The sequence below is a fragment of the Alternaria dauci genome, chromosome 1 (genome assembly GCF_042100115.1).
Source record: "Alternaria dauci strain A2016 chromosome 1, whole genome shotgun sequence".
Taxonomy (NCBI): Eukaryota; Fungi; Ascomycota; class Dothideomycetes; order Pleosporales; family Pleosporaceae; genus Alternaria; species Alternaria dauci.
In genome coordinates, this window is record NC_091272.1 from 1,066,732 (window position 1) to 1,093,658 (window position 26,927).

At 52.8% G+C, this 26,927-nt stretch overlaps 7 protein-coding genes across 7 annotated transcripts; 2 read left to right on the plus strand and 5 right to left on the minus strand.

Moving 5' to 3' along the window:
* Positions 1–499: 499 nt before the first annotated feature.
* Positions 500–1,740, minus strand: ACET3X_000345 (uncharacterized protein; the record flags this gene model as incomplete). The annotated part of the gene is made up of 4 exons (XM_069447630.1): positions 500–525; positions 683–1,184; positions 1,237–1,369; positions 1,589–1,740. 4 exons carry the CDS (start codon positions 1,738–1,740, stop codon positions 500–502), a joined length of 813 nt encoding a protein of 270 aa, XP_069310587.1.
* Positions 1,741–2,293: 553 nt separating this feature from the next.
* On the minus strand, positions 2,294–3,624 carry ACET3X_000346 (uncharacterized protein; the record flags this gene model as incomplete). Its single annotated transcript, XM_069447631.1, has 3 exons — positions 2,294–2,876; positions 2,926–3,479; positions 3,544–3,624. The coding sequence occupies 3 exons, from the start codon at positions 3,622–3,624 to the stop codon at positions 2,294–2,296; spliced, it is 1,218 nt and encodes a 405-aa protein (XP_069310588.1).
* A 2,508-nt stretch (positions 3,625–6,132) lies between these two features.
* On the plus strand, positions 6,133–7,713 carry ACET3X_000347 (uncharacterized protein; the record flags this gene model as incomplete). Its single annotated transcript, XM_069447632.1, has 1 exon — positions 6,133–7,713. One exon carries the CDS (start codon positions 6,133–6,135, stop codon positions 7,711–7,713), a length of 1,581 nt encoding a protein of 526 aa, XP_069310589.1.
* Positions 7,714–7,974: 261 nt separating this feature from the next.
* ACET3X_000348 (uncharacterized protein) lies at positions 7,975–8,901 on the minus strand (the record flags this gene model as incomplete). Its single annotated transcript, XM_069447633.1, has 1 exon — positions 7,975–8,901. One exon carries the CDS (start codon positions 8,899–8,901, stop codon positions 7,975–7,977), a length of 927 nt encoding a protein of 308 aa, XP_069310590.1.
* Positions 8,902–10,293: 1,392 nt separating this feature from the next.
* ACET3X_000349 (uncharacterized protein) lies at positions 10,294–15,159 on the minus strand. Its single transcript, XM_069447634.1, has one exon. The coding sequence runs from the start codon at positions 14,357–14,359 to the stop codon at positions 10,799–10,801; it is 3,561 nt and encodes a 1,186-aa protein (XP_069310591.1). The 5' UTR covers positions 14,360–15,159; the 3' UTR covers positions 10,294–10,798.
* A 1,960-nt stretch (positions 15,160–17,119) lies between these two features.
* On the minus strand, positions 17,120–20,462 carry ACET3X_000350 (uncharacterized protein; the record flags this gene model as incomplete). The annotated part of the gene is made up of 2 exons (XM_069447636.1): positions 17,120–17,317; positions 17,370–20,462. The coding sequence occupies 2 exons, from the start codon at positions 20,460–20,462 to the stop codon at positions 17,120–17,122; spliced, it is 3,291 nt and encodes a 1,096-aa protein (XP_069310592.1).
* A 1,493-nt stretch (positions 20,463–21,955) lies between these two features.
* ACET3X_000351 (uncharacterized protein) lies at positions 21,956–23,868 on the plus strand (the record flags this gene model as incomplete). The annotated part of the gene is made up of 6 exons (XM_069447637.1): positions 21,956–21,989; positions 22,041–22,146; positions 22,193–22,439; positions 22,490–22,773; positions 22,820–23,157; positions 23,222–23,868. 6 exons carry the CDS (start codon positions 21,956–21,958, stop codon positions 23,866–23,868), a joined length of 1,656 nt encoding a protein of 551 aa, XP_069310593.1.
* Positions 23,869–26,927: the final 3,059 nt, after the last annotated feature.

A 26,927-nucleotide genomic window follows, 5' to 3' on the forward strand; every position in this document is an offset into this window, starting at 1 on the left:
GATAATACGCATATATGTACATCCTGCTGTGTTTTGAGCGTTTACTTGGATCTCGATGTTGAGCATGTACGACTTAGTTTGGGGGAGACGTACCACTGCGCTGTGGCGGAATGACCTCCATGATAAGGACACTGGTCTCAACAGTTCCCTGCGTATAGCACGGCGCTATCAAACTATCGCACAATCTGTTGATTGAACATGTGAAACCGACAAGCTTGTTGCCTGCTATACATACGCTTTGCTTTCCTGCCACCAGAACGCCTCGAGCGGCCACTGTACATGGTATTACACCCGAACAACCTACGGTCTAAGTCAGCACTACCCTCAGCCTGCACGCTGAGCAAAGCTTCTCGATATGTCAGAATATGATGACTGCTGCTGAGTGCTCGGCAGTAGATGTGGTTGACAACCCCGAAATCAGATGTGGCAAAGGAAACCGATGTGAGCAGAAATTGCGTCCTATAGGCCTGGAAGCAGTATTTCGTCGGAACGAGGCGCACTACGCAACTGGACCATCGGACTGAGCTGCGACAGAAATCAGAAAGATTCTCAATATGCAGAGCAACAAAGCATTCCCAGGGCGGTAAGAAGAATCAAGCACGATGCAAAATTAAATCTCGTATCTACACCTGACTCACTCTCACCCTCTTCCTCGTGCTTCCAGGAACCACGCTCGGCCCACTTCGACTCGGCCCATCATCACCACCACCACGCTTCTTCTCTTGTTGGTCCAAGACGAGCTGGAGCACGTCGTACGAGAATTGCGGGAACTCGAGACACATGGCCTTGAATTCTGGCTCCGCATCGTGGCGCAGGCTGTAGCTGCGTGTAGCCCAGAAAGCAGCCACGGGCTTGCGGATTGTCGCGTCTTCGGGATTGGACTCCTTGTATACGTAGCGTGCGTATGCGAGCTCGCCCTTTGCCGTCGAGGCTGTGCGGTGGATCTTTGAGTGTGCGAGGGACTTCAACTCTGGGAGTTGGAGACGGTCTGCGAGGGTGTAGATGCGTGCGTGGACAAGAAGACCCAAGCCTTCGTTGTCAGTGGACGGTTGGCGCGGGTCCTTCTCGAGGGGTGCGTCGCGTGCGGCCGATGTTTTCTTCGGGAAGTACTCGCCGGTGTAGAGGTATTCGACTACTGAGCCCATGGCATCGATGTCACAGTCTGTGTAGACGATCTGGCGAGGCTGAAGATTGTCAGTAAGCGACATCTGACCGAGTGAGGACCTGGTAGCGTACCCCTCCTGGCGCAAACTTCTCAACTTGTTTGGCAAACTCTAGCGACTTGACGAGAACTGCCTCATGTGCCGAGTATGTAGTCCGGTCGTCTCCGGATCCCACAATGACCTCGACGATCGGGCTCTTCATAAGACTGGTCGCGTGTTAGCTGCGCATTCATATTGTATATCGCTTGCCTTGATGGATACAAGGAAGGTGTCACGATTCCGCAAAGCTGAGGCAGTGGTTGCGCGCATCATCTCCAGCTGCCTTGTGGCTGTCAAGCCTCATGGGCGCAAACAATGCGCCCCCGCTTTTGCCAAACTGCCACCCGATCCCCCAGCCCCAAGACATGTATACGAGCATGACTTACTCAGCAAAGAGAACCAGCTTGGGCGTCTTTGGCTCAATCTCAGGCAAGAGTGTTGTCTCGCCAGCGCCAGCTTCGGCGTCACCTGCACCCTCCATCTCAATATCTTCGACGGGCGTGCCGTCAATTGGCGTCTGCTGCTCGATGTCCGCCATAGCGATTGTGAGTTTATGTATGCGATAACGAAGGGAAGAGTGTGGAAGCGAGTGAAGCTGTTCGGAGCTCGGAGATAGCTATGCGCAATGTCAATGTCAGCACACAGCACGTAGTATGAATCGCGAACAGCGGATAGCGTGCAAAGGCGAAAGCGCTATACAAGAAACGCGTGTCAAAGCGCGTGGAACAATTCAGAGAGTGTTAGGTGGACATGGCTGGGAGAAGCTTCTTGGGAGCTTGTAAGCGTCTCAGAGCTCCCTCCACGCTAACGCAGGAACAGGTCTTGGCTGGCGTTGGCCGGCATCGCACAAAGGTGTCAGCACCAACGCCATAGCAACGACAGGGCGTACAATAGAGATAATCTAGATTCAGATCTAAAATATGTACATACAACATCGCTGCTTGCGTGATATCCAATTGCGACGGGTGAAATTTGCAGATGCTCTAACCAACGCCGCCGATAATGCTATGCTCCATAAATGCGACGAGATTAAAGTGAACAATGTTCGCAACCGGAGCCAAAGGCTAAGGAAAAGTAGTCGGTCCGTCAGACTACAGACGGCCACCCTTCTCGTGGAAGCGATCGCCGGTCGTGGGAACGGGTTTGTCCGCCCGGATAACGTAAAGTAGAAGGTCCTCAAGCGGGATGAAGACGTAGAAGAACTTGTTGCAGAGGAAGGAAAGGAAGACGAAGCAGGTGGCCACCAGCGCGTCCATGAAGTAGTGGTTGGCCGTAGCAACAATGACCGTCAGGATGAAGGAAGGGTATCCAACTCCTAGAAGTAGGTAGAAGATCTTCCAGAATGCGTTCTTGCGAACTTCGCCCTGTTCCAAGGTGCGGCGGAAAAGACCGGAGTGGTAGATGAGGGTCATACCAATGCAGAAAGAGTAGCCAAAGTGCATCGATGGCATGGCTGCAAGCTGGTTGACAAACTTGCCGCTCATCCATACACTTTGTGCGTCGTCGTGGCGGACAGTGTCGAGGAAGCCGTATTCGGTAGGTAGAAGTCGCGGTGGCATGCATGGGTATACAACAAAAGTCATGAAAGCGCAGAAGTTGGTCAGGGTAAGGGTTCGGCGGGCGATGGCAAAGGTGTCAAAGGACGGTGCGACGTAGTAGTACCAGCAGATGAAGCTTGAAGAAATTAGCGGACATGCGACACGGTCTTCAGCAGGAAACTTACCCAACTGTTCCCGGAATGTGGATCAGGGCATAGCACTTGTTCAGCACGGTAAGCGCGTCTTGGTGTCCATGCATGAACCACTGCTGTACATCTCTTTCCCGGACGGGGAATAGAAAACTCAAGAAACCATATTGTTCCGCTTCGAGTACTGCGATTCCATGTTCCTGTGCCACGTCCCAAATTCCGCGCCCGGCGAAGAGCTTGGCTGATGCAACGGCGGTCATGCGGTAGAATGCATAGTTGATGACCCAGTAAAACATCTCAATCAAGAATGGGAAGCGCTGCAGGATGCGACTGTGTACATTGTTTCGGAAACGCGATGTGTTTGGTGTTGTGACCCTCCACCAGAGGATGCTGCGGACTTTGGGAGCGTTTGGGTTCTTGGTCGCGCTGATCTCGTCAAAGTCGCTGTCGCTGTCTGATTGCAGAAGGCGGTCTGTGGATTCGTTGGGGGTGTTGTCAAGATAGCCGGTCCGCTGTGATGATCGACCGAAGATCTTGTAGTCGCGTTTTCGTGTTATGAACATGGCGAAGAAAAGGATACTGGCGACCATCTGTTCGCAGGACCCTGTCAGTATGCCATACTCTGAAAACTCGGGTGCGGTTCGGGGTACATACAACTGGTTCGCACCATCCTGGCAGCTTCCACGCGGGTTTGCTGTTCCATTGGTCGTTGTCTGGCAGGGTCGAGTTTGCCATGTTGTATCGCGTGCGTGCAAGTTCGGAGCCGTGTCGGTCAAGGGATCTGCCGGATGCTGGCTGTTGATAGTCGTGGGATAGAGTATACTGGTCCAAGTGGTCCTTCGCGAGGTGCAGTTGTCGGCTCTGTTTTCTCCCGGATACGCGCGGAGCGTGGTCGTCTGGCCCGAGGTATGTCGACAACACAGGTAAAGGAGTGACAAGAAACAAAGGAGGGGAAAGGGTTCAAGACCAAAAGTGGAGAGTCGACGGGTGACGGCTTGCTGCACTCGATGCTTAGCGGACCTATGATGGTGCTTGCCTAGAAGTTTCGCGTTGAAGCCCGAGTTCCGGCAAAGGAGGTCAGACGTCCTGATCAAAGCGTGCGTACTGCGTATCAAAGTCCCACTTTTTCAGCTCTTAGCGGCTTGGACTTTCGCTGCGGCGCGCAGGCCGCTGAGGCACACGCTTCCACCCATCGTCTCTCTCTTTGGCCCATCTGGTGCCGATGCCTCTCCCCCATCATCGCTTCTATCCGTCCGAGTGTCGCGTGCTCATCGCTGGCTGCGCACGCGACCAACACTGAGGTTTGCTGGCGCCATTGCATGCCATTGCTATAATCACACAGGCTTGCATTAGGCACCAGGCATTGTGACGTCAATTTCTCATCTCATCGGGGCGCAGTTGAGCCGTACACCGTCCTGCAAAGAAAGAAAGGAAGCAGGGAGCGTCCAACCAAGTGCTCGCCTAATCATGGCCTAACCCGGTTGGCTGCCCCAGATCTTATGCCATGCCATGATATTTCATTTCAACACGCCCGCCCTTACAAGACACCGTACTTGCTATACCGCACTCGGTGCCTCAACACTGCCACTCTACTGCCTGCCTTGGCAGCTCAGCGGATCCAGGCGGATAGCACTACTTGATGTTGTGATGATGCTGTCGCTGCAGTCCGTCTCGGACTCGGATGGTCACTCTTCCCTCCGTACTGACCCGCTGGGTAGCCGCGCCGGAGCCCCTGAGCGCGAGGAAACTTCAGCGAACATGTTGACAACGACAGCCAGTTTTCAGGCTCTCGCTTGACTTTATTAGAAGGGGCCTGAATTGAAGCGGATGTGCTTGGCGCGCAAAGGCGGTAAAGCGCCAGCAATAAGCATCGTCTAAACCCGCCGGTCAATCCTCCTACCGAGTCCGGACAGCCACATTTCAGCCATGGCGTTTTTTTACGGAACCCGAGCATACAACACACCATCTCAACGTGTGTCTTCACCGTATTTCGCCAGGACGGCCTTCACATGTTCGTCCTGGGAGCGTTGAGCAATACCTCTTTGGAGGGTTCCGTAAAGATGGAGCTGGTTTTCATTTGACTTACCATCCTGAACCAACCAAGTTGACGCTCACCGATCGCTCACCACACAACGAACATAAGCACGCGTGGCATTCGTCCCGCGAACGTTGTCGTGTCAAAAAGTCTCCGACTTACCCACGCGTCGCCAGGAATCGTTGACGGGCGTTTTCGTGCTTGCATCATTGCCCCTTTGGCTACAGCATACACTTGGCTTTGTTGGGTACTTCAGTTTATCGTACATTCCTGTCCTTTATGAAGAAACTGGATGTTTATGAAGTCACAACTTCCATCTCGATTTCGGATCATGTTGCACCCGGAGCCTGGTGTAGCATGAAACCAAGAGACCCCCGACTGCAGATCCTGCAACCGCACCCTCAGTTGCCCTCGGTTGCGCGAACGTTCAAACAGTTCCCTTATCATTTTGACATCATCTCGGCCTCTGGTGGTCGTTGTGGCTTGGGCCTGAGGCTCATGGCTGCCATAATATTCAGGCACTACTCTGTATTGGGCCGCTGAAACATTGTCCGCATCACATCCCGAACATGCATATATGCATCCCCGCTGATGAAGCGAGCCTCAACACTGCATTACTCCTGCAGCCTGACTTGCTACATACTCTCCGACGGTTCCTGTCAGGCCAAGACTTTAACGGGCGGATCCAGGCTTTGATGCTTCTTTCTCTTCCTCCACGAATCTAATTGGTCTCTTGCGTCCTGCGCCTTACCACGCACATGGATCTGGCCAGGTAACGTCTACGCCAAGCACTGTTAATGCTGTCTCGACGGCTGTAAGTGTTCGAGAGAGGTGGGGGAACAGTGTCGTCGTTGCCCTGCCTAGCCGCCTGAAGGCATCCTCGACAAGGCGAAAACAATACCGGCAATCAATCAAACACCACCAACTATGGAACTGCTCCAGATGATGTGTTTGCTTCTAGGGGTACGGTCTGAATCTTACCCATGCCGTGTGAGCCGGTCAGGGTACATATATCGCAAAGTCCCAAACCTAACAAATTCTGCCTGCTCTTCATCAAGTCGTCTTCAAACAACCACCTTCTTTTCTTCAAAGTGCCGTGCACTAGTGTTTAATTTATTGAGCTGAGCTCTTCATTCTCTCTTTTCTCATTGTAATAACGAAGACTCAAGTTCCATTACTGTCCTTCTAGATCAACCCAAACGCCCATAATGAAGACTATATACCCGCTTCTTACGCTCCTCTCGGCAGCCACCATCGCTGCTGGTCCTCTCCCCAGGAACGCAAAGCTGGCTGCCCGTGTTAATATCGACATTCCATCCCGGGTTGTGGCGCGCACTGAACATCTGGGCGAGGCTGCTCCCGCCCCAGCAGTTGATCCTGCTAAAGCTGCCGCTGACGCTATGGAGTCAATGCACGTAGCTGAAGCGGAGGCCAAGGAGAAAGCCCACCAAGAAGCGGCAGCAAAGATGGAGGCTGAGCACCAAGCCAAGGCCGAAGCAGAAGAAAAAGCCCATCAAGAGGCTGCCGCTGCCATGGAAGCCATGCATGTAGCCTCTGAGCAAGCCAAGGCCTCCGCTCACAAGGCCTCTGCAGATGCCATGGAGTCCATGCATGTTGCGTCAGAGAAGGCTAAGGATGCTGCCCACAAGGCCTCGGCGGATGCTATGGAGGCCATGCACGTTTCCCAGGAGTTGGCCAGTATTTCGGCAGCAGCTACTACCACCGAGGAAGTTGTGGCAACAACTACGGCCGAAGCCATTACTCACGAAACTGTTGCGCCAGAGACTACAACCATGGTCGAAGAGACTGCGGCTCCTGTGGTCACTGAACATCCCATGCCACCACCTCCCCCTGCTGCTGAGATGCCTCCTCCAGTTGAGATGCCCGCGCACACAACTCAAGCAGCACCAGAGCATTCCATTGCCCCACCACCTCCACCTGCCGAGATGCCGCCAGCAGCTGAAATGCCGGCTCAGGAGACTCAGGCACCGCCAGAACACACCAAACCCCCTCCTGCTGCAGTCACTGTCGTTCCCGAAGCCCCTGCGGCCGATAATGCGACCATAACCCACCCAGCACCACCAGCGCCTACGGTCACTGAGAGCTTCTCTTTGGTGATGGGCGAGGCTGCAAATTCGACCATGCTGGTCGCTTCATCCACTGCAAATGCTACTGAGCCTGCAGCCACTGAAGCGCCCGGCGCCGCTGAGGAAGAGAAGAAGAAGGCCGAGGAAGAAAAGAAGGCGGCTGAGGAGCAGGCCAAGCAGCAAGAAGAAGCCGACAAGAAAGCAGCTGAAGAGGAGAAGAAGGCGCAAGAGGAAGCGGACAAGAAGGCTAAAGAGGAGGAAAAGAAGGCCGCTGAGGAACAGAAGAAAGCCGAGGAAGAGGCCAAGCAGAAGGAAGAGGCTGACGCCCAAGCCGCAGACGAAGAGAGGAAGAAGCAGGAAGAGGAGGAAAAGAAGGCGGAGCAAGAGCAAGCTGACCAGCAAGACGAGGATGAAGAGGATGAGGCTGAAGATGACGAAGCTGAAGAAGACGACCAGGAGGGTGACCAGGAGGAAGACCAGCAAGAAGACCAGCAGGAGGACGCTGCTGACGCAGAGCCAGTCCCTGCTGAAGAGCAAAATGGCCAGCCTGCAGCTCCTGCAGCACCAGTACCAGTACCAGCCCCTGACGCCGGAGACGCTGTCGTTGAGTACCCCGCTGGTTTCCTGACCGCTTCCACTCGCCGGCGCGCTGAGATGGCCGATATGCCTGTGAAGCGTGGTATGAAGGTCGTCGCCTTTTAATCTGTATGAGTATCTGAATGTTCAAGAGCTTGATGTGTAGTTGGAGGCGCACGTTTGGATATGCATAGGGTTTAGAAGATGGTTGAGAATGTAGTATTTCAGTAGATACAAGTAATGTCCACAGGTAGAACCTTCATAGTCCTTGCTCTTGTACCTGTATGAAACATGTCATGTGGCCTGGGCATCCACTAGTAATTACCTCCAGGAATAGTTGTTAAAACACAATTCATAAGAAAGCTCCTCCTGAAGCCAGAATGAAAGCTAAGAAAGGACTAGCTTCTCCCACTTCTTCTTCCCCTTGAGCGACTTTCCGCTCTTCTGCGTCTGCTTGGTGTCACTTGCCTCAGCGTCAGCCTTGCCCTTGAGTGAAGTACTAGCCTTGCTGCTGCTGTTCATGTCGGCCGTATCCGTCTGGTATTTCCATAATAAGACTGGAAATTCATCATCTTGACTTGTCTTTGCCTGTGCTGTAGCAGGTGTAGTCGCGGAACGAACCTCGCCCCATACCCTTTTCGGTGGAAGAACCTCGGGCACCTTTGAACCATCATGTGGTGAGGACGAGGCTAGAGGAGATGGTAGATCTGGCTGTAGGCCTGCATGGTCTCCGGAGGCGTCGACTGCATTTGTTGAGGCTGAAGTCGAAACACTTGTCACTTGACCACCACCTGTACCATTGTCGTTGCTCTCTAGAACAGCTGCCACATCGCTCTCCTGATTTCCAGATTGTTCTTGCCCATTGTGAGACTTTACATAATCCCACAAGTTCACTCGAGGGGCCTGGCGCAATCGTTTTGCTCGCTTCGGGGTACGTGTCGGCAAGGCCTGCGACGGAGTGACCCATGACCGTCCCACCTGCGAAGACAACTCTTTAGAATGCTGCTTTGGGCGTGCTGCGTGTAAGAATCTATTCTTCACTCTAGGATCTGGATGAGTCGACGCCAGGTCTCGAGCAGACCCCATATGTTCAAATGCATCAGGATTGGCACCTTGGGCTAGCAGAATATCGACGATTTGGTAGACCTCTTGGTGCAGCTCCCTCTTGCGGATCTCGCCTATGCAGGTATCGTAAGAGATGATGTTGTATAGTGCTGAATCAAGGGAAATGGCCTGTTTCATGTGTAGCTTTGTTCTCAGTTGAGCGAGATACTCGACAATCTTGACGAGCTTTCCAGCCACCGCTAGTTCCATGATCGCTGCGATATCGCGTTCCGGGTGTTCCTCGATTGACTCCACAGGCGGTAACCGGCGTAGAATGACATGCTCGTGTTCTCGAATCACTTCGGTGGAAAGTGATCGGAAATCTTTTTTGGAAGCTATTTTGAAGAGGTCTTTGATAACCGGCTCGCCAAGTTCGTTGGTAGCGTCCAGAGCTTGCAAAAGCAGCAACACGATATGCTCATGTCGCTTGCTTATGGCTGAAGAAAGTATGCAAACGTTATCTTGGAAGCAGGAGTAATCCCGGAAAATTGGACTCGCGCCAGCTTGTAGGAGCAGTTTGACTAGGTCTTCATAACCGTAATACACTGCAACCAAAAGTGACGTAGAAAAGCGCGTAGATTCTATCAAGCAACCGCAAGTATGGTTCTTTGAAAACGATGCGTGCACGTCTGCGCCAAAATGCAGGAGCAACTTGACCATCTCTACATTACGGTGATGTGTAGCGACTGATAAAGGCGGTCTCCAGCACATATATCTTCCGCACTTATAGCCGACTTGGCCGCGAGTGTGGTCCCTAGTGAGGCCTGGCTGCAGATAAATCGACGCGTTCGCATCCGCACCCCTCTGCAATAGTCTTCTTGCCAGTCCTATCCTTCCTTTCCCCACAGCCAAGGCCATCAGGCGGGTCTTCCCCAGGCGAACCTCCTCGCGCAGGATGAGGTCCATGATAAGAGAATAGAATCGATGACTTGTTCGTGCGAGTCGGCTTTGACCTCTGTCATCCAAGCTTGCAGCGATCCTCAGTACGACATCATCGGGTAGAGCGGCGAGTCTGCTGACATGGGGTCGAGAATGATCGAGGGCAAAGTTGAGAAGCCGGTGGTTGACTTGACTGAGGCGCCGGAGGTAGGCAGGGCCGAGAAGTGTAGCGATCTCGCGGAGAAGCTCATTTGGGAGCTTGAATAGTCCTTGTGGTGCCTTCGCCATGTTGTAGTTACGGGTCCGTATATGGAGTAAGGGAGAGAGGGAAATAGGGGAAGGGGAGGGGGGTGAGTTTTGGATGTCTTGTGAACCAGTCCAGATATGGTCGCGTTGGTTGCGAACAATAGGGTGTACACAAGTCGTGACCATACGTCCAACGGATGAATCGTAAAGGCGGTTAAATAGGAGAGAGGGATTCGTTGACTCGATCGCGATGTAGTCTGCCCGCACAGGCAACTCCGCTCTACCACTGGTGCCTACCCGGCCGACATCAGTGCGTTCTGACTAGACCGACGACTGCACCATTTCACTCGACTATCGTCATGGGTTCTCCTCATTTTTGAGCTTGAGTTTGTGTCACAATGTACGTCATCGCCAGAGATATTAGCAGTAGACTCGAACCATATTTGCATGTGAAGAACGACTAGATCAAGGAGATGAATGCAATATAATTCTCCGAAATGCCCATCCATACCATGCTGCCAAATGCTAAAATCGACCTGGTATCCCCGCTCTTAATTAACCTAACCTTCAAAAAAACGCCTGAAATGGGAGATGTTCACAACCTGTTCTTTACCGCAATTTCCCAAAGAAGCTCCGAATCGTCCATTATGACATGAACCACGACACAACCGCACGTACTAACGCCAGTCGACCAAAACACAAACGCTCGCTCAAACATGAAGACCCACAAAACGCTAAATGAAAACCTAAAAGAAGGAGTTGAGAACGAACGGATAGACACACAGAGAGGAATTAAAATGATACTAAACTTGGTATGAAGACAGATGGAACGAATGGCAAAGTAACCAAACCGTGTGACTTGATATAATAGAAAGGAGTAACGAATGATCGCTCTCAATGTCAAACTTTTGGTCCTTGCGAACCGAGACGTAAAGTCTTCTTCTGTTTCTCATGTTTGCGCATAGAAAAATGGATGGAGTGGTTAAAAGGAAATGGACTGAGAGAGGTATGCAGAGAGATCGTTCGATGCGCGATGTTTTTCATCTTCGTCCTCGTCAGATTCTTCGGCGGGTGACATGTAGTCATCGAGTAAGGGGTCGTGGTGTGAAGCTTTCCGTGACAGCTTATTCTTGGATGATGAGCCGACAGTGCTTGCTTTCTTAGATGCTTTCTTTGGAGCTTGTTTGGCTTCAGTTGAAACAACGTCCATGGAATCCACGGGTTTGGGGCCTATGTTTTGGGAGACTGGAGTACGGATACTGGCTGGTCGGATGGTGGTATTCGAGTTCTTCTCTTCCAGAGCTTTGTCTTGGACATCTTCAACCTTCAGTACGTTTGACGGTCCGACACTAGGTATCGGTGGAGGTGGCATCGACGTGTGCGCCTGTTTCTGCTTCTCTTTCTTCTGCGGCGATGCTGGGATGGTGAATATGGGCATGGGCTCTGGCTTGATCTCTAGCTCAGCTCCACGGACACCATCGCCAAACACTGGGCCAATTTTCTCGTCCCATAGCCGCTCGTCGATTCTTGCCTCGTCTTCACTGGAGAAGTTCAGATCCTTGATACTCTCAATACTTTGGCGCATCCGCTCGCTGTCGAATGATCTCCGCTCGGGCTCCCCAAAGCCGGAGTCTTGATGCAGTGGCATACGGTATCCTTGCGCCATTGAGAAACCCACTCCAGTTCTCCGCGAGGGTTCCGGGCGGTCGAAGACAGAGAAGCCAGTGCTGACCCGTGATGGGGGTGCAGTGTTGGAGGCGGAAGAGTCCATGGCAACGTCGTATTCTAGATTGGCGAGCACGGCAGAGTCAGGTATGTGAAACTGTCGACCCTCGTAGTAGTCTGGCGTAGCATCTAGCTCCGAGGGGGTGTGATCTGGCGGCCCTTGTGATAGCTCATGCACTCGACTACTAAAGGAAGCCTTGTTCTCTATCTCTCGATCGCGACCTCGGTCAGATGATTCTTGTAGACTGCTTTCCATGGAATGCGGCTCAGTTGGCTGGAGCCCACTAACAAAGGAGACCCTCAGAGGAGTATGATCATCTGATCTGCTACCGAGAAACGAATTTTCCATATCACCTGGAGCCCCGGTGATGTGTATGTCTTTCGGCTCCTGTGTGGTAAAGTCGTGGACGTCGAGGTCGGCGCATCCTCTCTGGACAAGTTTGGTATCACCATCGATGTAAATTTGCTCCCATCTCGTCTCTCGACTGGCTGGCAGACTTGCAAGCTCGTTCTCGAGCTCAGAGTCGTCGAGTGACATGACGGATCGATGTGCGGGATAAGGCGAGTATTCACTCCGTCCGGTCCTGTCGCCGATGCTCAAAGGACCGGGGGAGCGTCCACGATCAGAGCCGTTATTGGGAATGATATACGAGCCAGAAGATGCGGGATACTCCGTATGTGACACGTGAATCTCCTCGAACGACGACTGCTGTCTTGAGTGGCGGCGGTGTTGCGATATGTCTTCAAGATCAACTGCCGTCCTGGGGTCGATGTACTCCTTGTCGCTTCTGTGCGTGGAGGCACTGTTTCTGATAGCAGCCTTGGGCTTGAAGTCTCTATCTAGTGTATCCTCGGGGAACATTTTGAGAAGGTTGGCTGCTGATGGTCTCGCTCGAGGCAAGTCACTAAGGCAGGCTCTGATGATGTCGCGAAAGTACACTGGAACGTCACTGTTTGGTCGATCGAGTGTGCGGGTCAGTGGTTTTTGCTGGCGCTCCGGCTCGTCGTGCTGTTCTGCTAGCGCCCACAGCACCATACCGAGTTGGTAGAGATCCGACTTGACACCGATGTATATCGATATCCGCTGTCCACTTTCGATCAGCTTGGCTAGCTCAGGTGGTTCCCAGCCGACAGGACAGCCACGACGGTTGATGTCAATGATTTTCGCATTGTCGTCGTTGTCTATAACGATGTTGGAGAGGGTAAAATCCCCTTGCACAAAACCGGCTTCGTGGATCTCGGATAAACCCTGGATGATCTGTCGTGCCCATCGTTCGCGGCGCTCCCAGTAAAGATGGCCTGTCGTCTTGCAGTCGTAGATCATGTCCACCAACGCGCCTTGCTCGGCGTAGCTGATTAGCAGGCCTTTGATGCGCTCGTTCTGCTCGTCAACTATAACACCTTCGAATCTGATGACTGATTGGGATTCTTGCACGCTGACCAAAGCATTAATCTCATACAGAAACTCTTCGACTGCATCTGGGCCGGGAATCTCCTTCTTAATGTATGTCCTGTTGTTGACCGTGACCTTGTATACAAAGCCTGAGATGTGGGAGTCGAAGGAGACTGCGTTCTCCCGGAAGTGCTTGCAGTCTAGATGTTCAATTGCTGACGTGGCTGGGTACGGGATGATCTCATTAACATCCTCAGTAACGTGCACATGGAGTTGGCCGTCTGTTGTTTCGAGCTTGAGGTTTGTGACAGTATCGTAGAAATTGACGCTCGCCAGGGAGTCACGGATCGCTTCGTATATGCGTGAGCTCTTGTCGCGCTGGTAGTGTAGCGTCTTGAGATCGGCCTCGAGGGAGTCGGGCTCCAGGTGTCGGTAGTCGCACGATACTGTTACCCTCCTCCATTTGTTTGGCTGCTCGGCGAAGGTAACGAAGAACTTTTCACGATCCGACATGTCTCGGAAGTGCATGCTCAGGTTCAGGATCCATTTTGCCTCGAGCTCCAGTTGTAATTGTTCATCGTCAATTAATGAGCCTGAGCGGTGCGAGCCGTGTTCCGAGTAGGCATCGGCTACATCCATTGGCAGGGGCGGCGGCCTCTCTACTGGAGGCGGCCCTTCGGCTGTGGACATTTCGCCGGCAGACATGTAGTCTTCAGGTTCTTCTATGCCGTAGTCCACCTGCCGTGCGCCTGCCGGTATGTTGGAGTCCGGTCCTCCGCCAATTGTGCGTTCCCCACGTTTTATATCTGCGAATGACTCGGCCGCTCGCAACGACGCCTCTCGCAGCGAGTCCATTTCTCGCAATGACTCGTCCCGGAACGACTTGACTCCCCGCAGTGAGTCCATCTCTCGCAACGACTCTTTTTCCTTCTCCCCGTTGCTCTCATGCGGACTCAGGAGGTCGGGGGCAGACATGGACGGCACGGACATTGGAGGCGGCGAGGGGTTTCGCTTCGAGGGGACGGAACTCTTGCGGTCCTCGGACACGGCTCGCCGTGGTTCGGTCTCAGGTACCTCGAGCAGCTTGTCTCTCTTCTCGCTCTGCATGCGCTTGAAAGTCAGGGGCCTAGGCAGCCCCGGGATGACCTTCTTGCTGCCTCTCCTGCCCAGCAGCCCGCCACTCGAGTGCGGCCTTGTCATCTCCTTCTTGTCCTCCTTGTTCTCTTTGCTGGCACCAGCAGCAGCCTGCTTGGCAAACTTTGTGGGCGAGGGCGGCGGAGTGTGCTCGTCCTTCTTCAGCCAGGAGCCAATCTTCTGGAAGTTGAGGCGGTCCCACATGCTCCTGTGCTCAGCAACTTCGGTTCGCGCGCGCTGCCGGCTGGCACTCCTGCTCGAGTCGCCATTGTCGGGTGATAGCAGCGGCATCTTCTAGTAGTCACGCTCGGCTCTCCCAGCCTTGTTCAGAACCCCCTCGGCCAGCCTTCGCGGTGGGGAGGAAGGAGCAATGCAGGCAGGCGCGGGGTGCCGTGTGGGTGCGCTGCGGGGAGCGTCCTGGTCGGATTCGGGTGGATTGGACGGATGCTATCGATTTGGCGCCGGCTGCATGCTGTGTCGCGGTCGTGTGTAACTGTGGCTTCCTGCGTCCATGGATCTACTTCATGCTCCGTGCCACGCCACTTGCCTCGCAGAGTTCGACGGCTGCAGAAAATTCTGCACGACAATCTCCGTGGTAGTGACGAAAGTACCGCCTTTGGTCTACTGTTGACGCCCAAGCAACATGCGCAGCTGTTGGCGCCTAACTCTACGACAGACTGGCAAACAGGCGGCGGCTGACGAGCTGCGTCGTTGGGGGTGAGGCTCAGCAGAGGAGCAGGCAGTAGGGCTACTGGGGGCAGGCTGACGTCGGTATGCGAGTCGAGGCGGGCGACGACGGCGACGCGATGCAATGTGCGATGATGAGTCGTCCCAAGTAAGATGGGATGAATGCGACTGAGGCTGGGGGGCGTCTGACCAATCAGCTCAGCTAAGGCCCAACCTTCGCAGGCGGGCGAACGGTCGGACACGGCGTTAGCGTATCCCAGGCAAAATGCAGCAAATCAAATATTGCAGAGGCGAGGTGTCGGCACCTCACACACGCCCAGAGCCTTCGGTCCCAAGTCTCACGAGCAAAAGAGAAGCGGGGAAAGGAAGGGAGTGTCGGGAAAGAATAATATTCAGAAGATCAGAGAGAGAACAAATTTTGCGCTGTGCAGCCGGCCCCTTTGTTAGGCCATGTATCTTCTGTACAGCTGGCGGTCAAGCGCCAACACTACATTGGACAGAAAAGGCCCTCTGCCTGCAGCTTCCGCAGCAACAAAAACCCGAATCTGGTCCTTCTCTCGTCAAATCAGGCACGAATGCGCCCTGGGTCCCGCCGTGACATAGCACCGATGACATACTGATTGGTTCCTGGCCGCGTGTGACAGCCACTCTACCAACCTGCGGTGAGAGTCACACACATCTCACCGTCGCATCTTGCTCTATTGCCTCCTCAACCACCCTCCTCTCCCTCTTCAACCCTGAAAGAAAAAAATTCCCAGTATATTACGCCCAGGTGTTGGTCGCTTCGTCCACCCTGGGTCCACCCACCGCCGCCCCTCATCAATTCCTTCAAATCACGATATGAGCAAAACCCCTCATTTGGGCCTGCATACATTAGTCCACGCGCAGACAAGGGCAGCTACTGCACCTCATGGTACTTGCGGGAGTGTACTCCGTCGTCGCAATGAGTACACGAACCGCCCCACTCAACCTGTCGCACAGAGTCGCTTCCGGCAAGCTTCGAGTAAAGCTGCTGCTGCACGTCGGAGGGATGTCGCTCGCTAATGTATCTCGATCCTTCACTGGTGTCGTGGTTCCAGCCGTGTTCCCAACAACTTGTGGACGCGGCGTATGGCGAAGCATCAGAGCATTGACAAAGGGACCTACACCGTGACATGCGCCTCACCCAACCCCCCTTTGCGTTTTTTAAACACCTTTTCTTTCTTTGCGGCCCTGATACAACAACCAGGTCCCTCATCCACTTGACTGGATCGCGCCATGCCGCCGACTTTGACAATCTGAACCAAAAACAAAAGTGAAGCTTCCACCGCAAAAAAAGTCTGACGACGACTTCAGCTTCTTCCCACCCCCTGACTATGATTCGTTCCCTCCAGTTCGCAGTATGCGTTGTCCCTTTCTTCATACATAGTACATACATAGACACAAGGCGCCCGTTGACACGTCAATGTGGTTCATGCACCAGCCGAAGGAGTCGAACGACTAACGCACAAGAGCTGCGCGTAAGGCGCTGAAACAACAACCACATGCACTACCAGCAAAACGCCGCTGAAGCGTTGTTGGCATACATATTCTCCCTGTCATTCTTTAGCTCCGCCGTTTCAAAAATGTGGCTTTCGAACATGTGGCATTAGGTAGGTCGCCGCGTCACAGATCGTATCGCGCATTACCTACTCTCACATGCAAGTGCGCTGAGCATATCGCGGCATTCTTGAAATTCAACATTTCTGGAGCCGAGGAAGACTCGATTGATAATGATTACATGGTGTAGCCGTCACGAAAACTTTCCCGTGGCAGATATGCGCAGTATCCCACGATCCCCTGCCACGCATGGTGGCATGGTGGGGTTCATGCACGAGAGCTGTGTACGGAAAAACCCACGAGGGGTTGGGAAAAACACATCATCGGTACGTATCTAGGTACCTGAGACGCCGCCAGCGAACGGTCGAGACCCTGGATAAGTAGCTCAAATGATGCTAGTGCCGTTGAAAAAAATAAATTGCGTGCGACGGCAGTCGAAGGTGAGAACATTCATGTGTGAACAACAGAGTGACTGACTGACACGAATGGCTAGGTACGGACCGTTCCACTGGCGGGATTTTGCAAAGCGGAAGAGGACAGAAGGGATCATGCTGGATACGCTTTCTTCCTATCCGCTCACAAGTCCTGATTATCAATCACCACGACCATCTTTCGATGCTGGTCCACACGTTGAGAAGAGAGAATTGTTATCATTCATTATCAATGCAGTTGAATCGTAATGGCGCTGTAGCCAATGCTTATGCAAAAAAACGCCCAAAATGCGTTGCGCTCCTGAGCTCGCTATTCGCTATATCTTACACATATCCCGTTCTGGAGGCGACTTGCTCAGTCGTCGTCCTCACCAGACTCTTCCTCTTCCTCTTCCTTCTTCTTCTGCTCACGCTTCTTGCGGTCGCCCTTCTTGGATTTGAGTTCCTTCTCCCACATCTTGTTCGCGGCGTCCTTGTCCAGGTCTGGGAAGACAATGTCAAATACTTCCTTGTACCATTGTACGGGACGGCCTTCTATGCCTTCCTTGATGTTCTGTGATATGTTAGCAGATGCACTGTTGGTCATTAGGACAGGGGAAACATACCTCAGGCAGTTCAAGCCAGTCGCTCATGTTGTCGTGTGGGAAGATGACCGTCTTTGCGCCCGCTCTCCGTGCAGCGACAGTCTTTTCGCGTAGTCCGCCAATCCTCAGCACCTTACCGGTAAGAGTCAACTCACCGGTCATGGCGACATCATCCCTGATCTTCTTATCGAGTGCCAGACTGAGCATGCTGGTCGCCATGGTGATACCAGCGCTTGGTCCGTCTTTTGGTGTACCGCCTTCGGGGCAGTGGAGATGTATCCTGGCGTGCTCGAAGAACTTGTTCTTGGGGAATTCGCGGGCAAGAATGCTCTTGGCGAACGAGTACGCTACGCTCGTCGACTCCTTCATGACGTCTCGAAGGGATCCACTGCGCTCAAGACCGGGTGTTGATGATGCTGAGAGCGCGTTCTGAAGGATGGACTCAATGTAGAGGGCGGAGCCACCCATTGACGTCCATGCTAGACCCATAGTAACACCAGGTGGCGTGAAGTCGTAGAGGCGATCTGAAGTGAAGATGGCGGGCCCGACGTAATCCTTCAGGTTGTCCTTGGTGATGGAAACGTGAACAGAGTCTGGGATCTTGAGCGCAACGCGTGGCTTTTCTGTTGTCTGCTCTTCGATGTTCTGTGGAGTCTCTTTGGGATCGCTCTTGTCCTTATCCGATTCTTTCTGCGCAGCCTTGCCCTCCTCAGTGAGCGCTGCAGCTTCTGGCAGTGCATCTTCACCCACGTCGGTGACGATCTTCAAGGCTGCCTTGCGGTATACCTTTTCGATGTGTTTCTTAAGGTTTCGGACACCCGACTCGCGACAGTACTTGTTGATGAGTTCAACAATTGCATCGTTCTCAAGAACAACATCAGCGTCCTTCAGTCCGCTCATGTCCTTCGCTGCGGGTGACAGGTACTTTTCGGCAATGGCGATCTTCTCGTCTGAAACATAGCCGGATAATCGGATCACTTCCATACGGTCGAGCAGTGGTTGCGGGATCGTCTCATCCATGTTTGCTGTGCATACGAACAGAACCTTTGACAGATCGACAGGTACATCCAGGTAATGGTCCAAGAAACTATTGTTCTGCTCCGGGTCGAGCAGCTCGAGCAGGGCTGATGCTGGGTCACCGTGGTTGCTGTTGCGTCCGATCTTGTCGACTTCATCGATCAAGACAAGCGGGTTCTCCGTCTGACATTTCTTGAGAGCTTGGATGATGCGTCCAGGTAGCGCACCGACGTACGTCCTCCGGTGACCCTTGATCTCTGCTACGTCGTACATGCCACCAACACTGAAGCGGTAGTACTGGCGGTTCAGAGCGCGAGCAATGGACTTTCCGATCGACGTCTTACCCACACCTGGTGGGCCAACCAAGCAAAGAATCTTTCCTTCAACGGTGCCGCGCAATTTTCCGACTGCGATAAACTCGAGAATGCGGTCCTTGACGTCCTTTAGGCCGTGATGATCCTCGTCCAAGACTTCTCGCGCATGCTGGATACCGAAATTCTCCGCGCTGCGCAGACCCCAGGGTAGCTGTGTGAGCCAGTCGAGGTAGTTGCGGGTGACATTGAACTCTGATCCGTTCGGCTCGAGCCCTTGCAGCTTGCTCATCTCCTCTTCAAAGACCTTGCGTACGGCTTCAGGCATAGCGAGCTTGTTGGCCTTCTCGTTGAACTTCTCAATCAGCTTGTCCTTGCCATCCGATTCGATACCAAGCTCTCGCTTGATGCCCTTCATCTGCTCCATCAACATGTATTCGCGGTGCTTCTTTGTGACTCTGGCATTAACATCGTCGGCGACCTTTTTTTGCAATTCGGCACTGATGAGTTCCTTCTTGAGTACCTCCAACGCCTTGCTAAGACGCTTCTCGATATCCATCTCTTCAAGTGCGTCCTGGAGTTCGTGTGACTCAGCTTGTGCAACCGCAGCGGCAAAGTCAGCAAGCTTGACGGGATCCTCGCCAACATTCATAGTGGTGTGAACCGAGAAGGTCGACACATGATCACGGAACAGCGGGTTAAGCAGTGCAACGCCCTTGAAGGTGTTGACGATCTCGTTGACCAATACCTGAATTGTCTTGTTGGTCTTCAGATCGAAAGGCTCCTCGACCATGTTCTCAACATCGGCAATGCTGACGTTGCGACCCTTGAGAATGGTGGGCACCAGCGCTCCCTGAGCTGCCTTGGCCTCCTCTGTTGCCTCCTCGAAGCTAGCAACAACATCTCCCTTGTTCTGCGGTGCAGCTGCCTCTGACTCCGGGGTATCCGCACTCTCGGCCAGTGTGCTCTCAGCCACTGATGGCTCCTCCTTCGCTTGGGGTGGCGATTTGAGCCCAGTCATCCTGATGCGGCGGTGCGGGTAGAGAACGCAAGTCATGGCAAAGTTATCGTCGGCGCCGCTTACAGGGAATGCGCTCGTGACCTGGCAGAAGGTGCCGACGTCGTATACCTCGCTGGGGTCATGGATGACGTCCTTGTCGGCAGCATCGTCCTTGAACATAAAGGCACCAATATAAGGCTGTCCTCGCTTGACCATGTCAGCAATCGCCTGTCCGACCTCCCTATCCCTGATGGTGATAGCCTTATAGAACCCGGGGAATAGAGGCCGCTTGACGAGCGGTATCGCCATGACTTGAGGATAGACGTCGGGTATCGAGGGCTTGACGAGCCCTCTCTCGGCGCCCTTTCGTTTCTTGCCACCGCCATCACCGCCTGAGCCACTTCCCCCTGCTGCGCTGCCTCGTCCAGAACTCGCTCTTGGGGGTATTGGCTCGGGCGCATCGCTCTTGCCCTCGAGCTCTTGTGCTCTTTGCTGCTCCTTGAGCTTCTTAGATTCCTCCGTTTCTTCCTCCTTGGTCTTCTCTAGCGGCTCCGGTGGCGCCTTTGAATCGTCCTCCTTCCGCCTACTCAGAGACGTGGAGAAGGTGCGGTATGCGAAGAGTGCGGCGGGCGGCGAGGAGCATCGTGCGCGTTGTCTCGCGACCAGAGATGCTGTGCATTGGGCGGGGAGGTGTCGCGATGAGGCTCTGGTAGTGATATTCCTGGCATTTGAGCGCGAAGCCTGGCGGAGGGCTGCCCGCCATGGCAAACTCTGGCTCTGGAACATGATGCTGATTGGAGGCTATGTGGGCGTGGGTAACGGTAATACTATACAAAGAATGGAAGGAATGCACGCAGGGTCATGCAGCACTCGCGTACCACCCACAAAGTCTAAGAACAAGTTTGTGCAATGTACAATGAAGAATGACAGATTGTAGTGGCGGCGTATGAATTGCTCAGCGACTTCCGAATCTCGACATCATCACCGCCCAAGCTTCTCCGATAGCCCCGATGGCAAAACCCTTGGCACCACGCGACACTGCCATTCCAACTTCCACTGCCATCCACCTCTCAGTGACCTTTCCATTTTGACAATTGCATCCATCCGATTCTCCCCCTCTCTAGGATTATCCTATTCATTCTGCGCGCCCTCATTATTCTGCCACCCGACGTCGGCCTCGCTCCACGCTCGTCGTCTACATTTCCAATCGAGTAGAACATGATCGAATCCAATAGAAAACAGCGAAGAACGGCCGCCCGTGCTTGCTTACCAAGTACCATATATATGCGACTAATACATTTACTCCCGCAATCTTGCAATGGTTATTAGCAGAGGCACCCCTGGCCGTGTCGTCTGTTGACCTGAGCAGCCAGTCCGAGTATCGCGCGTACCTACTTTGTACACCGTCTGATGTACATGTACGCCAACGCCCATGTGCCCACGACTCAGCTCGATCCATCACAGGAATGCCAGCCTCGGGACGCATTGAGTGTGGCCACACGCTCGGGCCATTGGCAGGTCAGGTGCTTATCCAAATCGTCGCGAAACCCATCGCGCGCTCACGTGACGCTACACACGAGAGCATTATTGGAAGCCATGCCTCCGCATGCTTGCTGCACGCTGCACTAACTCGCGTATGTGTAAACAAGATTCAAGCACCAATTCGTCTTGCACTATCTTGCTCACGAGATGTTCTGAGCTGGCGCCAAGACTCTCAAAGGTTGTGATGCTGATAGCAATGCGAAAATGTTTGAGAGCGTTGAACGCTGCGGTTACAAGCCCGTGATAGAACTTCATGTCAACGGTTAAAGACTGAACGGTTGCAATGATGTCACCTTCCATATCAAGACGGCATTGCTCTTGCACCGTCCTGTGCAATCTCGCCGAGATGGCGGCGACCGAAGAGCAGAACGACCGGCCTATTCGTTATCGGTAATCAACGATGGATCAACAATTGGGGTAGAAGATCCACTAGTCTTCTCTTGGCTCCTCCACGCCTTGCGTCAGTTAGCGGGCGATCTTCCCACGCCATGGTAAGTTTCACGATATGTTCACGCCAACGTCATCGCGTTCCACTGATTCCAACGGTTTGAGGTCCGGTCCGATGGCGGACGTTGTCACACGGCCAAAAAACTGTAGCTACTGTGCTATGATATCACTTTTCATGATCATCATGCTGTTGTACTTTGTTAATGCAACAACCTTCACTTCACTCCAACCACGTCTCAAACTTCGTCCACTCCATGGTCTAGTAGTATTTTAGCAGCCAGTTATAAATCATGTCAGATCTCTCATCACTCCATGAAGACAAAGGTATGGTATGTCCGCCATGGGTTTGTAACCGACCTTGCTAACGTCCCTAAGACAGTGCATCTCTACCCCAGCGTAAGAGGAAAGCGCCTATACGCATGAAGGATGGAAAGAAGGTTGAGCTTCACACCTGGAATGGCCCTCGAGATCCCGAGAACCCGTGCGTACATTGCCCCATGACTGGAACAAGCGCTGATCAAACCTAGGTTCAACTGGTCTACCAAGTACAAGTGGTTCTTGACAATCACGGTCTGCTTCATCTCCATCTTGACAGGTCTCCCGGCTGGATCCTATGGTGCTGGTAATGAATGGATGGCAAGTCGCTTCAGCGTCCAGAATGAACCTTTTCCGAACCTCTACTGGGCAACGTGCAGCTGGAACATGGGTGCTGCTCTTTTCCCACTTCTATTCGTACCATTGACCGAGAACACTGGCCGTATGCCTGGCTACTTCGTAAGTCATTGCAACAACGACGGACAACAAGCAACTCTGACAATAAAAAGATTGCATACATCGTTTTCGAGTTGTTCCTGTTCGGCTCTGCCTTTGCCGACAACTTCGCGACGCTCGTCATCACCCGATTCTTCGGCGGTGGCGCGTCATCGGTTTCCATCAACATTGTCGGCGGCAGCATTAGTGATGTGTGGAAAGGCGACAAGGCTCGAAGTTTACCCATGTCCATCTTTGGATTCACGTCTGTCGCTGGTATCGCTCTAGGGCCGTTTATTGGTAGTGCGATTGTACAGATTGGCTATCCTTCCACTGGACTGCAATCTCCGTGGCGCTGGTGTGTATTTCACCGTGCTTGATTCACATCGCTGACATATGTAAAGGATCTACTACATCCAAATCATCTACAACGCCGCTCTGATTCCCGTTTTCTACATTATTCTCAAGGAGACCCGTGGCGACGTCATCCTGAAGAAGCGCGCCCAGAAGATTCGTAGAGACACGGGCCGCGAAGTCTATGCCGAGTCTGAGCTCGAAAAGCCTTCGATAGCCAGCTTACTCAAGGTTTCTTTCATGCGACCCACAAAGATGTTGCTCACCGAGCCCGTCGTCACTTTCTTCACGTTATGGATCAGTTTCGCCTGGGGTATCCTGTTTCTATTCTTTTCCTCGGTCGTGCAAACTTTCAGTGCAAGCTATGGTTTTGATACCTTCCAGACTGGTAAGAAATGTCCCTGCACGAACTGGTTGTGAGACATGTGCTGATTTCGTACACGTACCTTTAGGTATGATTCAACTCGCCATAACTGTCGGAGCGCTCATTGGCACACTCATCAATCCGATACAGGATTGGCTGTATCTTCGAACCGCGTCTAAAAACCAAGAACGTCCTGGAAAGCCGATCCCAGAAGGCCGTTTATACACCAGTATTCCTGGCTCGCTGCTCTTCACTGCTGGTCTTTTCGTCTATGGATGGACGTGCAGACCGTCTATTCATTGGATTGTTCCTGCAATAGGAATCTGTATGGTGGGCGTAGGTATCTACTCCATCTACATGGGGGTAGTCAACTACCTCACCGATGCTTACGAGAAGTACGCTGCTTCCGCGCTTTCCGCCGCATCTCTTGGCCGCAATTTGTTTGGCGCCTTTCTGCCTCTGGCGTCCTACTCGCTTTTCCAGAACCTCGGTTTTGGCTGGGCAGGCAGCTTACTTGGCTTCGTTGGATTGGCACTGAGTCTGGTGCCGGTGGTACTGCTGATCAAGGGCCGCCAGATCCGTGCCAAGAGTCCGTTCATGTCGGAAGCTACCTTTGAAGATGGTGATGATGACGAAGATGCGGAGGGCATGAAAGCCAGTCATAGTCATCGCGGTACTTTCGGACCAGCGGGCGTTGCTGGCGGACCGCCCGGTGCAGTGGACGATGCTGTCTAGAACGAAAATGGGCCATGCAAGATGGGAATCACGATGCTTCAAGAAAGTTTTGTTCATGGGTCGAAGTGTGCTTATGCACAATACGGAAGACGCTAACACAGGTATCGAGACCATAAGACCAGGTCATGAATATATAACACAAAACACAACAGAAGGTCGTACCAGCGAGACACAAGAAAACCTCATGACTTGACCTAACCCACGGTCCTTGCTGAGACACTCTCAACTGACTTCTGCAATAAAGTCTGCTCATGCTCATCATCCGATCTTTCGCCTCCAGATTCGTCGTCCAATGTACCGGCATCAGAAACTTCGTCGCTGGAGACGTCAGACTCGGAATGTTCGTCTTCTGAGGCATTTTCCTCTGGAACCTCATCTTCAGAGGAGTCCTGTTCCTCTGTGTCATCATCGCTTTCAGAATCCTCATTTTCTGAATTTTCGTCTTCAGAGTGGTCGTTATCAGAGTACGCATCTTCGCCAGCATCGCTGTCGCCATCCTTTTCCGCGCCAGCCTCACTTTCATTCCCTGACTCCACCGTCTTCTCGCTCGCACCACCACGCATCCTCACACCATCCTCAGTCTCTTCGTTTGGACGTCTGGAGTCTTCATATCCGTCGTCCGACTCTGACATCTCCTCCGGCTCGGCAACAAACTCCATGGCTTTCCCTCTCAGCCCCGGTCCGTCATGCTCCCAAACCTGCGTCGAACCCGTGGAGTCACTATCCTTCTTCTTGTCAGAATGGGAAGACTTGCGACCAAGTTTTCCGAGTGTACGAGATGCAAGGGAGGACTTGCGTCCGGGCTTTTCACGATCAGCTGTTGAATGCTTACTACTCTGGCTATCCGCGGAGGCACGGAACTGAGCACTAGATCTACTATTGTTACGTTCGGGATAGCTGCAACTCAGACGACTGTCTGAGCTGAGTCGGCTGTCGTTGCTGGAAGCGTTTGAGCGTCGCTGGGCTTGAGACCGGCTCTCGATGCTAGACAAGCCCGAGGTTCTTTGAGCTGGCGCAAAAGATGCTTGGGCATCGTGAGAAGAAGCGAATGGGTTTTCCGGGATATCTCTCGAGCCAGGTCTTCCGTTGTTGTACTTATAACGATAGCCCGAAGATGCTGAAGATCTGGAGCCATCCGAACGTCCTGAGTGTCTGTCAGAGAATGGGTTTGCGGCCTTTCTTGTTCTTTCATAGTCCACGTCTCGCTCATCATCATCAGTACCGGTGCCTTCCGCAATTGAAGTCATTGTCGCATTGAAGTCTGGTCGTTCCTGGTCATTCATACTCATACTCCTAGCCGTGTTACCACGACCACCACCGGGCTTCTTCTCCGTTATAGAGTCTTTGGTAAGTAAAGTCGCATCATTAGCGAAGGTATACGCCCGCTTGAAAGACCGCGTGGGAGGCTTCTCAAGACTCTTTCGTGTCCGTCTCGACTCGGTAAATGAATCGGATTTTCGGCCAGTAGAAGATCTTCGAGATCGAGAACTATTCGCATCGCAGCGGTCTTCGTCTTCGGTCTTGGTCGCCTCTGTCAATGAGCGAGCTCTTTCTTTACCCTTCTGTCGTTTCTTTTCCTCTGACAGTTTCTGTTGTTCTGCAATCCGCTGGTTTTGCTCTTCTGCCTGTCTCCGCTCTTCTGCTTGACGTTCTTCCTCCTCCCGCTTCTTCCTGTCCGCCATCTGCTCTTTAGCCTCAAGGATCTTGCGGCGTGCCTCAGCTGCTCGATCCAGCGGTTGCGATGGCTTGATGGCATTGGTGTCTATACTTTGTTTGCGCTTGACATATGACACTGGCCTTTCAATATCGACATTATTTGCATCGACGGCTGTGATCGTGCTATCGAAAGAGTCCCTCTTACTTGGTAGTTTCTTGATATAAGCAGATGAAACTCTTGCCCTAGCCCATTCTTTGGCACTGCTACCTAGGTCGCTATCCTCCAAAAGATCGTTTTCGAATTCTGTAGGGTCTCGAAGCGCTTCCGATGTTGGTGCGACCAGTGACTTTGGCTGCTTCTTCTCTGCCTTACGTCGCGAGGGCTGCAGCTCGCCTTTGTTGATCTTGTCCCATATGTCCGCCACTACTGTCTGCGCAGGGTCGTATGCGGTGGTTGCAGGCTCAGTCTTTGGATGATTCCGCGCTACTGTTCTCACAGGCTTTGGGGAAACTAACTCAGGCGGATCTATTATCGAGTTGCCGTACCCTTCTTTTGTAGAGTTCCCCATACTTCCTGCGTTTAGGTGTTGCGTTTGGAACTGATCTAGTTCCTTTCCTTCTCTCTTCTTTCCTTTGACATCCTCGGAAGATAAGAAGACCCGGCCAGGTAGGCTAACGAGACCCTCACCTCCTGTGTACTCGATCTCAGAGATACGTGGAAGTGCCTTCGCGACCGGCGCGACATGTGTGGGAGTCACATTCTCGGAACCGTACCACGGGCTGCTCTGGTAATGCTGGTGTGGAGGGTCGAAATCGTAGGGTTGGATTGGGCTTTGTTTGAAATGCTCGGAATTTTCGACATGGCGAGTGCGCTCCACGTCTGGTACTGCGAACCGCACTCGCTTGTATCCCTGATAGACGTAGTACGTGCCAAATAATGCTACGATGACTACAAAACTGACAATGATGATAGGGAGTATCGCTAACGCCATGATGTGCGAAGTATACTGCCTTCCGCAATGATCGCGTATAAAGGGCTGTGGCAATAAAGCTACGGAAAGTAGATTTCCAAAGAAATATCATGAGTTGGAGGGAAGTTCCGAAGAGAACATACCTACATGGGCCTTCACACGTGTTCAGTGACACGAGTGTGTAATTCAATGGCCAGCGTAGCATGGACAAGAACTCCATTGCTGTGTACAAACAATTATAGTCCTGTCCATCCAGTAGGATCAATCAACTTCTTCAATAACAGTCTCGATATATATTCAGACCTACCTGTTGTGCTACAGGTCATCCTTCAATGTTTTTGAGTATACGTTTCAAACTCGTTGCCGAGCCACTCACTTCTCATAAGTTGAATTTGTCTATGAGAAAGTGAATCTTCACTATGGTGTTTGAGA

Excerpts from the sequence above, each read along its gene's own strand:
- ACET3X_000349 (XM_069447634.1), bottom strand. The coding sequence starts at position 14,359 with ATGCCGCTGCTATCACCCGACAATGGCGACTCGAGCAGGAGTGCCAGC.